At 48.4% G+C, this 13680-nt stretch overlaps 1 protein-coding gene across 2 annotated transcripts in view; it reads left to right on the forward strand.

Moving 5' to 3' along the window:
• Positions 1-13680, forward strand: part of LOC147123923 (FYN-binding protein 1-like) — a 372564-nt gene that overhangs the window by 331446 nt on the left and 27438 nt on the right. For both annotated transcript variants that reach the window (XM_085966712.1, XM_085966740.1), the window contains 2 exons: positions 5249-5312; positions 11410-11524. In XM_085966712.1, the coding sequence (XP_085822838.1) occupies positions 5249-5312; positions 11410-11524 (179 nt within the window). The remainder of the gene's footprint in view (positions 1-5248; positions 5313-11409; positions 11525-13680) is intronic.

The raw sequence follows: 13680 nt of genomic DNA on the forward strand, positions 1-13680 counted from the left end.
GAACTGCCTCGAGAGCAAGTATATCTTTTCTTAAATATGGAAACCAAAACTGTACGCAGTATTCCAGGTGTGGCCTCACCAGTACCCTGTATAACTGCAGCAAGACTTCCCTGCTTTTATACTCCATCCCCCTTGCAATAAAAGCCAAGATTCCATTGGCCTTCCTGATCACCTGCTGTGCCTGCATACTAAACTTCTGTTTTTCATGCACCAGGACCCCCAGATCCCTTTGTACTGTTGCACTTTGCAGTTTCTCTCCATTTAGATAATAACTTGCTCTTTGATTTTTTCTGCCAAAGTGCATAACCTCACACTTTCCAACATTATATTCCATCTGCCAAATTTTTGCCCACTCACTTAGCCTGCCTATGTCATTTTGCAGGTTTTTTATGTCCTCCTCACTCACTGCTTTCCCTCCCATCTTTGTATCGTCGGCAAACTTGGATACGTTGCACTTGGTCCCTTCCTCCAAATCGTTAATATAGATTGTAAAGAGTTGGGGTCCCAGCACTGACCCCTGCGGAACACCACTAGTTACTGATTGCCAACCCGAGAATGAACCATTTATCCCAACTCTCTGTTTTCTGTTAGATAGCCAATCTTCCACCCATGCCAGTATATTGCCCCCAATCCTGTGATTTTTTTATCTTGTGCAGTAATCTTTTGTGTGGCACCTTGTCAAATGCCTCTTGGAAGTCCAAATACACCACATCCACCGGTTCCCCTTTATCCACCCTGTTTGTTACGTCCTCAAAGAATTTGCACAAATTTGTCAAACATGACTTCCCCTTCGTAAAACCATGCTGACTCTGTCCGATTAAATTATGCTTATCCAAATGTCCTGTTACTGCTTCCTTAATAATGGACTCCAACATTTTACCAACCACAGATGTTAGGCTAACTGGTCTATAGTTTCCAGCCTTTTGTCTGCCTCCTTTTTTAAATAAGGGCGTTACATTAGCAGTTTTCCAATCTGCTGGGACCTTTCCTGAATCCAGGGAGTTTTGGAAAATTACCACCAATGCCTCCACAATCCCAACCGCTACTTCTCTCAAGACCCTAGGATGTAAGCCATCAGGTCCTGGGGATTTATCCGCCTTTAGTCCCATTATCTTACCGAGTACCACCTCCTTATTGATTTTAATCGTGTTTAGCTCCTCCCCCACCTATAGCCCCTGTTTGTCCAGTGTTGGGATATTTTCAGTGTCCTCTACTGTAAAGACTGATACAAAATATTTGTTCAGCGTTTCTGCCATCTCCATGTTCCCCACCACTAATTTCCCGGTCTCGTCCTCTAAGGGGCCAACATTCACTTTAGCCACCCTTTTTCTTTTTATATAACTGTAGAAACTCTTGCTATCTGTTTTTATATTTTTTGCTAGTTTACTTTCATAATCTATCTTCCCTTTCTTAATTAATCTTTTAGTTATTCTTTGCTGGCTTTTAAATGCTTCCCAATCTTCTATCCTCCCACTAGATTTGGCTACTTTATATGCCCTTGTTTTCAGTCGGATATTATCCTTTATTACTTTACTTAGCCACGGATGGCTTTCTTTTCTTTTATGCCCCTTTTTCATCAGTGGAATATATTTTTCTTGAAAGTTGTGAAATATCTCCTTGAATGTACACCACTGCTCATGTACTGTCTTACACCTTAATCTATTTTCCCAGTCCACTTTAGTCAACTCTGCTCTCATACCTTCATAGTCTCCTTTATTTAAGCTTAGTACGCTGGTTTGAGATCCAACTCTCTCACCCTCAAACTGAATTTGGAATTCAACCATGTTATGGTCACTCATTCCAAGGGGATCCTTTACTAGGACATTTTTTATTAATCCTGTCTCATTACACAGGACCAGATCTAAGATTGCCTGCCCCCTGGTTGGTTCAGTTACATACTTCTCAAGGAACCCGTCCCTAATGCACTCTATGAATTCTTCCTCAAGGCTGCCCTGCCCAATTTGATTTGTCCGGTCAATATGAAAGTTAAAATCCCCCATGATTATAGCTGTTCCCTTATTACAAGCCCCAACTATTTCCTGATTTATACTCTGACCAACAGACTTGCAACTGTTAGGAGGCCTATGGACTATGCCCACTAGTGACTTTTTCCCCTTATTATTCCTTATCTCTACCCAAACTGTTTCACTATCCTGATCCTTTGACCCAATATAATTTCTCACTATTGCAGTGATTCCATCCTTTATTAACATAGCCACCCCACCTCCCTTTCCTTCCTGTCTGTCCTTCCTAATTGTCAAATACCCCTGGATGTTTAGTTCCCAGTCATGGTCACCTTGCAGCCATGTTTCTGTAATGGCCACCAGATCATACCCATGTGTAGTTATTTGTACCGTCAACTTGTCTATTTTGTTACGAATGCTGCGTGCATTCAGATAAAGAACTTTTAAATATGTTTTTTGACAATTTATTCCTGCTTTTACCCCCTTTACTACTCTACCTTTATCTTTATACATTCTGTCCATTCCTGACACGCTCTGGTTTTTAATTCCCCCACTGCTACCTTGGTCTATTGCCTTCTCCGCTGATATTTTTATTTTTCGCTCTCTTGAAACCTCCCCCCCGCTAATTGGTTTAAAGCCCTCTCTACAGCCCTAGTTATTCGATTCACCAGGATTCTAGTCCCAGCACTGGCCAAGTGAAGTCCGTCCCAACGGAACAGCTCTCTCCCGTCCCAGTACTGGTGCCAGTGTCCCAAGAAGCAAAACCCATTTCTCCCACACCAGTCTTTGAGCCACGCATTTAACTCTCTGATTTTATTTACCCTAGCCAAATTTGCTCGTGGCTCAGGTAGTAATCCAGAGATTATTACCCTTGTGGTTCTGCATTTTAATTTGGCCCCTAGCTGCTCATACTCCCTCAGCAGAACCTCTTTCCTTGTCCTATCTATGTCGTTGGTACCAACATGGACCATGACAACTGGATCCTTCCCCTCCCACTCCAAGTTTCTCTCCAGCCCAGAGGAGATGTCCTTAACCCTGGCACCGGGCAGGCAGCACAGCCTTCGGGACTCTCGCTCTCGGCTGCAAAGAACCCTATCTATCCCCCTAATGATACTATCCCCTACCACTACAACATTTCTTTTTACTCCCCCCACTTGAATGGCCCCTCGTTCCACGGTGCTGTGGCCAGGTTACTCATCCTCCCTGCAGCCCCTGTTCCTGTCCTCACAGGGAGTAAGAGCCTTGAACCTGTTGGACAAGAGCAAGGGCTGCGGCTCCTCCAACACTACCTCCTGGATCCCCGTACCTGCCTCACTCATAGTCACACCCTCCTGTCCCTGACCACGGAATACATCTGAATTAGTTAATCTAATTGGTGTGACTACTTCCTGGAACACAGCGTCCAGGTAACTCTCCCCCTCCCTGATGTGTCGCAGTGTTTGAAGCTCGGACTCCAGCTCATCAACACGGAGCCGGAGTTCCTCGAGCAGCCAACACTTAATGCAAATGTGATCACTGTGAACATCAATGGTGTCCACCAGCTCCCACATATTGCAGCAGTAACACATCACCTGCTCTGCCATTCTATGTAATTAATTAAATATATTATTATTATTAAATACCCTCTGCCCCGATTCTAGATGATGAATATCACACCTCTATTTAATTGAACTTACCAACTTATAAAGGTTTAAAAGGGAAGGAAAAGTACTCACCAACCAGCCAATCACCTACCAGCTTGGCTGTGATGTCACTTTTGAATTCTGACCTCCCTTTGGAATGTTGCCTGTGGAGCCTGTTTAGGCTGCCTCGCCTCGCTGCTCCGACTCGACTCAACACCCGCTGCTGCTCCCAGCTGCCTCGACTGGGCCTTGCCTCGCTGCTCCGCCTCCGCGATGTCTGCTAATCCTGAGACTGGCAGGAAAAACAAGGCAAAAACAGAAAAAAAACAGCACCTAACACCCCACTTACCCGAACTCTCTCACTTACCCAAACTCTTAGATACAGAGTAAAGCTCCCTCTACACTGTCCCATCAAACACTCCCAGTGCAGGTACAGCATGGGTTAGATACAGAGTAAAGCTCCCTCTACATTGTCCCATCAAACACTCCCAGGGCAGGTACAGCACGGGTTAGATACAGAGTAATGCTCCCTCTACACTGTCCCATCAAACACTCCCAGGGCAGGTACAGCACGGGTTAGATACAGAGTAAAGCCTCCTCTACACTGTCCCATCAAACACTCCCAGGGCAGGTACAGCATGGGTTAGATACAGAGTAAAGCTCCCTCTACACTGTCCCATCAAACACTCCCAGGGCAGGTACAGCATGGGTTAGATACAGAGTAAAGCTCCCTCTACACTGTCCCATCAAACACTCCCAGGGCAGGTACAGCATGGGTTAGATACAGAGTAAAGCTCCCTCTACACTGTCCCCATCAAACACTCCCAGGGCAGGTACAGCACAGGTTAGATACAGAGTAAAGCCTCCTCTACACTGTCCCATCAAACACTCCCAGGGCAGGTACAGCATGGGTTAGATACAGAGTAAAGCTCCCTCTACACTGTCCCATCAAACACTCCCAGGGCAGGTACAGCATGGGTTAGATACAGAGTAAAGCTCCCTCTACACTGTCCCATCAAACACTCCCAGGGCAGGTACAGCATGGGTTAGATACAGAGTAAAGCTCCCTCTACACTGTCCCATCAAATACTCCCAAGGCAGGTACAGCACGGGTTAGATACAGAGTAAAGCTTCCTCTGCATAGTAAGGTGCGGCTGCTCGTCTGAGCTCTGTGCCTTCACCTCTTTAAAACACTGAGGGGCTCTAATGGCATCATTGTAACCATGTTACTTAATTTAAACTGCAAGCCGCACGTACAAAGTGAACAGTTCCCGAGCAGGACTGGAGACACGTCTTGCCCACAGAAGCCCCTCAGTAAAAGCAGTTAACGTTCATGTTGAGCGACCACCTTGAAGAGGAGCTGGGGATCATGACCTTTCCCTGTGTTTCCCACTGACTCTTGTCACTCTGCATGCTGTCAGTATTCACGTCACTCCAGCCACTTTAATCAATGGTGAAAATAAACTAAAAAGCTAAACTTGGAATAGACCTTGGGGAGCAGTGGCTTCTGCAAAGTAAACCAATCGTGTCACGGTTGACGCCACTTGGCTGATGATGCCACTGTGGCTGGTGGCTCTGTGGTTTATCTGCTGTAAAATATCGGTTTTGTTGTTGCTGATTTTGTTGGACTTCGTGTTCCTTGACTCTTGTTTTCTCCCACAGAGGGTGAAGATGTCTATGACGATGTTGGTGCTGAAGATTTCCCACCTCCGCCTCCTGAATTCAGGTACGATCAATCCAACCAAAGTGTGTATCACCTCAAGGTGGCAGTGCTGCTTAATCACAGAAACTTACAGCACAGAAGGAGGCCATTCGGCCCCGCCGTGCCTGTGTTGGCTCTTTGAAAGAGCAGTCGTGCTGAGTCCCACTCCCCCGCTTTGTGTGTGTAACGCTGTAAGTTTCTCATCCTCAAATACCCGTCCAACTCCCTTTAAAAATTATTGATGGAATCAGCTTACACCACCTTTTCATAGAAACCTAAAGATAGGAGCAGGAGTAGGCCATTCGGCCCCTCAAGCCTGCTCCGCCATTCAATGAGATCATGGCTGATCATCCAAATTCAGTACCCTGTTCCTGCCTTCTCCCCATATCCCTTGATCCCCTTAGCCTTAAGAAATATATCTAACTCCTTCTTGAATATATTTAATGAATTGGCCTCCACTGCCTTCTGTGGTAGAGAATTCCACAGGTTCACCACTCTCTGGGTGAAGAAATTCCTCCTCATCTCAGTCCTAAATGGCTTACCCCTTATCTTTAGACTGTGACCCCTGGCTCTGGACTCCCCCGCCATCGGGAACATCCTTCCTGCATCTGGTCTGTCTAGTCCTGTTAGAATTTTATAAGTTTCAATGAGATCCCCTCTCATTCTTCTAAACTCTAGTGAATATAAGCCCAATCGACCCAATCTCTCCTCATACGTCATTCCTGCCATCCCAGGTATCAGTCTGGTGAATCTTCGCTGCACTCCCTCCATGGCAAGAACATCCTTCCTCAGATAAGGCAACCAAAACTGCACACAATACTCAAGGTGTGGTCTCACCAAGGCCCTGTACAACTGCAGCAAGACATCCTTGCTCTTGTACTCGAATCCTCTCGCTATGAAGGCCAACATACCATTTGCCTTCTTAACCGTCTGCTGCACCTGCATGCTTACCTTCAGCGACTGGTGCACAAGAACACCCAGGTCTCGTTGCACTTCCCCTTCTCCCAATCTATTGCCGTTCAGATAATAATCTGCCTTCCTGTTTTTGCCACTGAAGTGGATAACCTCGCATTTATCCACATTATACTACATCTGCCATGCTTCTGCCCAATCACCCAACCTGTCCAAATCATACTGGAGTTTCTCAGCATCCTCTTCACAGCACACACGCCCACCCAGCTTTGTGTTGTCTGCAAACTTGGAGATATTACATCTAGTTCCTCGTCTAGATCATTTATATATATTGTGAATAGCTGGGGTCCTAGCACCGATCCCTGCGGCACCCCACTAGTCACTGCCTGCCACTCGGAAAAAGACCCGTTTATTCCAACTCTTTGCTTCCTGTCTGTCAACCAGTTCTCTATCCAAGACAGTACCTTACCCCCAATCCCATGTGCTTTAACTTTACATGCTAATCTCTTATGCAGGACCTTGTCGAAAACCTTCTGAAAGTCCAAATACACCACATCCACTGGTTCTCCCTTATCTATTCTACCAGTTACATCCTCAAAAAATTCCAGTAGATTAGTCAAGCATGATTTACCTTTTGTAAATCCAGGTTGACTTTGTCCGATCCTGTCACTGTTTTCCAAATGCTCTGCTTTTACATCTATATATATAAATCGGTCGATCTGTCTGTCCTTCTGTCTGTCCTTCTGTCTGTCTGTCCTTCTGTCTGTCTGTCTGTCATCACGTGTGCGTCTGTCTGGTATGCGCTCGAAAGTTATAGAGCGTACCTACGCGTGCGTTACGTCGAAAGAAAGCTTACCTTTCCAAAACGGTCTTAAGCGTATTTACGTTTCGGCCGGGCAAAAATCGCACCCGCGGTATCCGAAAAACCTTCAACATTCCGCTCATTAGCATCTCATTATCTGCTCATTAGCGACAGAGTGACCTCGAGGTCTTATCGTTCTGAACCGAGGTGAGTAGCCGCCATCTTGCTTCCATTCTTTTTCCTGCTTTCTGCGTCTTTCTTTTCAAATATACATTTCCAGCAAAATAAAATTGCTTTCATTACATTGTTTTAAAAAAAACTTCATTCATTTGTAAATATTTTCTCTAACCTGAAGATTCTTTTTCCTACCTTTCCCCGTTTTTGTTAGGCCTGAAAGCCTGGGGCTTTCTTGCCCAGCCAGGCCCGAGCTAGGTAATTGTCCCACGGCTTCTGCAAAGCTACCCCCCCCCCGGTGTCACGTTACCCGGGGCAACGGCGTCAGCCACGAGGGTCAGGGTGCGCGCGCAGCAGGAGCAGCTGAGACGCGGCGTCTCTCTCTCTTCCCCGCTCGGCTCGGGCGGGGGGGGCGGGGCTCTCGGGAGTGCGGATCTCGGCCGGGGCTTGGTGAGTGGGAAGGGTTACCCCGGCAACCGGGCCCGCCGGCCGTCTCACAGCCGCAATTGGCGGTCTTGAAGCCAGCTCGGGAGGGCGGGGCTCCGGAGGGCGGGGGGCCGTGCTCGGAAGATCGGGCCTCCGGAGTTCAGTGCTTGGGGTGGGTGTTGGGGTTGGGGGGCGGGGCCAACCTCGGGAGTTCGGGGGGGGTGAGCCTCGGGGGGGGCGGGGATCAGGGGGCTCGGGAGTTCGGGGGGGGCGAGCCTCGGGGATCAGGGGGCTCGGGGAGTCTCCCCCTCCCCCTCTCTCCCCCTCCCTCCCCCCCGCCCCCTCCCTTTCCCACCCTTTCCCCCCCCTTCTCCCCCTCACCCTCCCTCCCCCCTCCTTCCCCCCCTCCCCTTCCCCCCTTCCCCCCCCTCACCCTCCCTCCCCCCTCCCCTTCCCTCTCCCCCCTTCCCCCCAGTCGCTCTCTCTCTTCCCCCCAGTCGCTCTCTCGCTTCCCCCCAGTCGCTCTCTCGCTTCCCCCCAGTCGCTCTCTCGCTTTCCCCCAGTCGCTCTCTCTCTCTCTTCCAACAACAACATGCCCTCAAAAGACCCTCGGCACCGCCGGGCACTTCAGCTAGTCTTTTATAATGGACTCTAGCATTTTCCCCACTACTGGTGTCAGGCTTCTGTGCTGAACTATTCTATTATTCTATTTATTTTTCTGCCTGCTGAGTTCAAGAAGGAGAGATGAGAGAGAGAAAAAATTGATGTCTATTTATAGGAAGAGGTAATGTGTCCCAAGTTTCCACGGTTACTGAGCTCAACAAGTAACTAATCACTGTGGTCTTAACTAGCTAACTGCCTTAGGCAGATTAATTTGTGAAGCTGGTGAACTTCTCTTTTATAAGTTCAAAGAACATGTGTAATCTTACTTTACAAGTCTCCCAGTGCGAGCGACTAGCTCCCGGTTGTCACAGTTGCAGGCAAGCCTCCTGACTCCAGTCAGAGTACGGGGCATTGCATGAAACACTGGGAGATGGGAGTGGGGTTGTACTGCTTTAATCAATTGTTGCACCACTCCAAAATGCCTGGTGGCCGTGCTGAAAAACCTGTAATAGTCAGTGTTGTCATCACCTGTTGTTCTGGCAGTTAATGGAAAGGAATGAGGTAACCAACCATTTGCTAGTACTGTTGATTCCTGCTAATCACCTAATGCTTTGGTAAGAAAAGTCCTGCTTGGATCAGGGTTTCAATAAACTGCAGATACCAGCTAGTCGATTTACAACTGTTTGCAGCATAGCCCATTCCGTTGTTCATTCAACAATTCAAGCTTAACCAAAACAACAGGGAACACTACACATGAATCGAATCTGACTCATAAAGAGATTAGGTCTCGTTAAACTGTTTCAAAGTCACATTTGGCAGTGAGCTGACTGCATTTTGTTTTTCTGCTGAGCATTAAATACAAGATAATTGGATTGGACCAAACATTTTTATACCTTTCCCCACAGGAGACCAGGGAAAGGGGTTTATATAAAATGGGAATGAATGGGAAGGGGTTTGGTCCATTGGGATTTTATAGAGAGGGAATGAATGGGAAGGGGTTTGGTCCATTGGGATTTTATAGAGAGGGAATGGGTGGGAAGGGGATTGGTCCATTGGGATTTTATGGAGAGGGAATGGATGGGAAGGGGTTTGGTCCATTGGGATTTTATGGAGAGGGAATGGATGGGAAGGGGTTTGGTCCATTGGGATTTTATAGAGAGGGAATGAATGGGAAGGGGATTGGTCCATTGGGATTTTATAGAGAGGGAATGTATGGGAAGGGGATTGGTCCATTGGGATTTTATAGAGAGGGAATGGATGGGAAGGGGATTGGTCCATTGGGATTTTATAGAGAGGGAATGTATGGGAAGGGATTTGGTCCATTGGGATTTTATAGCGAGGGAATGGATGGGAAGGGATTTGGTCCATTGGGATTTTATACTTGGCTCAGTTCTTTGTTTCTTCTAAGGTCAGCTGCAGAAGGAGATTACTCAGAATTTGATGATATTGAGATTCCGTATCCGTAGGCTGACTGTGTATACAAACAGGAGTAGTGAGCTGCCACTCACATGGATGTGATGGAAGAATGAGGAGTTCCCTGATCACTCCCTACAGTAACTGACAAGCAAAAGAGGGAATTGCTCCCACTCTTCGCCGATTGTGAAGATTGGAAAAGCCTCTTCTCCAGACCAGTTAGTGGAGCCGATATTAACTAGCTAATAATCGGCAATAATGGGGCGGTGATAGACTCATAATGGGGTTGGTAGACTTAGGCCCTGACTGCCACCATTATTAAAGGGACCTTCCATGGGTGCCTGCCTGGTTCAGACAGTAGATCAAGGGATATGGGGAGAAGGCAGGGACAGGGTACTGAGTTTGGATGATCAGCCATGATCTCATTGAATGGCAGAGCAGGCTCGAGGGGCCGAATGTCCTACTCCTGCTCCTAACTTCTATGTTTCTAGACCTCTTTAATATGCAAACCAGGGTCCAATTACATAGTTGGCACCCTGAATGTAATTTTAACACGCACATGCATGGAGCGTGCACTGCGCATGCTCTGCCCACATGTCCTGGCATTGAGCGGTGTAATGAACAGCCCTTAAAGGGACCGCTGATGGCCACTCCAAAACCGACCCCCAAACTTTTTCCAAGTTGTATTTCTATGGAGCCAACAGAGCAAAAAAATACTGTGGTCCGCAGCCAACCTGAGCTTGGCCCCCTCTGCTTCGCCCCTGCTCCACCGCAGGACCTGTCTCGGCATTTGAGACGCTCTATATTGTGCCGACCCGAAGCCAGTGAGCCGCAGCTGGACGTAGGGACCACAGGGCAACCGGGGTGTTGATGGTTGGGCTCCCGAAAGTTAAAATCGACCCCACTGAATGCGCAGAGCCTTAGGGGGAAAAATTCAGTGTCGCCCCGTTTGGGGCGCCATTATCGGCCGTGCGCAAAGTTTAGCGCCTGGTGCTAATTATCTCCTCCGACGGCAAACTTGGCTTTTATCGCCCCTGGAGGTGACTGGAGCGCTAAATCAGGCGCTTCACACCTGTCTTAAGGCGCAAATGCCGAGGAGCGAGGCGCTACTTCAGAGCGCTGGCGAAGCAAGGAAGAGCAAATCAAAATGAACCTGCAAAGTGCTGCTCAGTACCCAAAACTCCTTCACACAGCGTTGAATTGCTCCAGAAGTCTCTCCCTCTCTCTCTCTCAGAATGCGTGGTGCAAAAATGTCACCAACAAAAAAAGGCAGGAAGCGGTCGCCTTTAAATAGCGCTCCCCCAGTCCCTTTCTGACTGCAAAACGCTCCCCTCAACTTATCATTGCTAGCGGCAGGCGGTAAGGCAGGGGGCGCCACTCACTATCCGGCCCGGGGCGCTACCGGGGCGTTGCGCACTCGACACGATCTGTGGGCGCAGGAGATCGTGGCGGTAGTGTTTAGCGTCACCGTAAAATGTCTAGTTAATTTCACGAGCGGCGCAAACATCGCCGCACCTGGGCGCTAGTTGCTTTGCGCCCCATTAGCGCCCTCTTAAAGCGCTAACGGGAGGAGCAAACCAACCGAATTTTTCCCCCTGAAAGTATTGCTGTCTAAACTGGTTTTCAAAATCAAACAGGGACCAGGATGGTATGAGGGAACCTTTTACAAAGACAAACACCGCAAGGGAGGTGGATTGACATGCATAGCTGTGGGGGTGCTGGGATGAGGCAACAAGGTTTTGGGGGAAAAGGTCAAACACCTCAAAGTTATGTTCTCTTTTTGTTAAACAGTTTGCCAAAGTCGTTGAAACCTCCAACACCCGGAAAAGGCAAAAGAGAGGATAAAGATCCAAAAAAAAACAAAAAGATGGAAAAGGAGGAAAAAGACTTCAGGAAAAAATTTAAAGTAAGTTTTGGACTTGTTTGAATTGTTTTGAACTTTTTGGGGGGTTATTTTAACCTAACCCGCCCAGCAGAAAGCTGACGGGTTCAGGTCGAACATTGACCTTTTCCCGGCCTTGGTTTATGTTAAAATTACCCCCGAATATCCCATCTACCTGAAATGTGGCCATGCTTTTAAACTACAGTACAGAATCATCGAATGATACAGCGCAGAAGGAGGCCATTCAGCCCAGTGTGCCTGTGCCGGCTCTTTGAAAGAGCTCTCCAATTATTTCCACTCCCCTGCTCTTTCCCCATAGCCCTGCAAATTTTCACCCTTCAAGTTCCAATTCTATTCCCTTCTGAAAGTTATTATAGAATCTGCTTCCACCACCCTTTCAGGCAGTGCATTCCAGATCACAACAACTCGCTGCGAAAATCGTTTTTCCTCATGTTGCCTCTGTTTCTTTTGCCAATTACCTTAAATCTGTGCCCTCTGGTTATCGACCCTTTTACCACTGGAAACAGTTTCTCCTTATTTACTCTCTCAAAATAATTCATGATTTTGAACTCCTCTATCAAATCTCCCCTTAACCTTCTCTGCTCTAAAGAGAACCCCGGTTTCTCCAGTCTCTCCACGTAACTGAAGTCCCTCATCCCTGGTACCATTCTAGTAAATCTCCTCTGCACCCTCTCTAATCCCTTGACATCCTTCCTCAAGTGTGGTGTCCAGATTTGGCCACAATACTCCAGCTGGGACCTAGACAGTTTGTTATAGTTTAGCAAATCTTCCTTGTTTTTGTACTCTATGGGGTCGATTTTAACTCAGCCGTGAGGCGGGCTTTGAGGCGTGTGGGGGGTTAAAATCGCAAAAACTGGGAGTCGGGACCCCCCCCCCCCGCCCCCGCCTGGTTCCCGACCCCGAGCCATTTTAACCCAGGCGTGTCTGATGGTCCCGAATCAGTCCCGCCTCCAACAGGCGGGACTGGTCTTTAAGGCCCTTAATCAACAATAATTGGCCTTTATAATCCCATTTTAACAGGCCCTTGCATTTTTAACCCTTTTCCCACGTAAAACACGCCTGGTGGGGATCACGCCTGTGAAACCTGGCGTGAGCACTATTGGCTTGCTGGCTATCAGCTGCAGGTCAACCATTAAAGAGATTTGATCAGTCATCATTTGCAGGTGGCAGGACTTTGTTGTTTCAGGCCTGGGGCAACTTTTACCAGGCTTAACCACACCTGTGGAAGGTTGGAGCCTCACTCACATCTCCAGTGTGACCTCCTGGGAAACCCCGCTCGCCTCCTTCACTCAGCGCTTCCTCAACGGAGGCATATACCAGAAGCATGGGAGCCATTTATTTCCTTCCCTTCTGGGCATTAGATGAGCTCGAACACCAGCCGCGGCACCAGCAGAACCAGGAACAACAGCAGCAGCAACAGGAGCGCCAGGCTGCTGCTCACCCACCAGAAGCTGCACAGGCCAGAAAGGGCCAGCGCTTGGAAGTGGCTTGAGAGCACCTTGCTGCACATCAGGGAGGCCATGGGGACCCGTATCTGCACTGGCAGTCCTACTCAGAAGGACTTCCATGAAGGTCTGGTTTCTCTGTTCAATAGATGCCCATCGCTCCTCAAGAGATGTCATTCTATAATCAACACTCACACTGTTTTCCATACCCTGGTGACTTATCTCCTCCATGGAGGTTGCCATCCTTTCCATGGTGATGCGTTCATGCGCCAATGACTCCACAAAGGCTCTGCTCATGTTCGCTATGGACTCCTCCATTCGCTCCACACTCACATCGACCCTGGAGACAAAACCTGCCAGAGACTCCTGCATCTGTTCCTGGAGTTCCAGCCCCACTGATCTTATGGATGGACCCAGAGGCAGAGGGTCGACATGCAGCTGAGCCGAGCTGGCAGAGTCCTGCGCCCTCCGACTAGCACTCTCCACTGCTGTCCCTGTCTCCACAATCTGCTGATGCTCACTTGTGAGCTGTGATACACCAGGTGACAACACTACTCTATGTCCCGAAGGTCCCACCGAGGTGTGAGTGTCTGCGCTGGTGCTGGGTGCGCTGAATTCTGCTGACGCTGCGCCCTCAGAGGTTGCAGATTCCTCTGAGGAGTCTGGAAGCTCAGGCTCTTCCTCCTGGACAGTGGGGACGGGGACTCTCGATGG

Source organism: Somniosus microcephalus, chromosome 1 (assembly GCF_052327205.1).
Source record: "Somniosus microcephalus isolate GS21.2 chromosome 1, FLI_Smic_1.0, whole genome shotgun sequence".
Classification (NCBI taxonomy): Eukaryota; Metazoa; Chordata; class Chondrichthyes; order Squaliformes; family Somniosidae; genus Somniosus; species Somniosus microcephalus.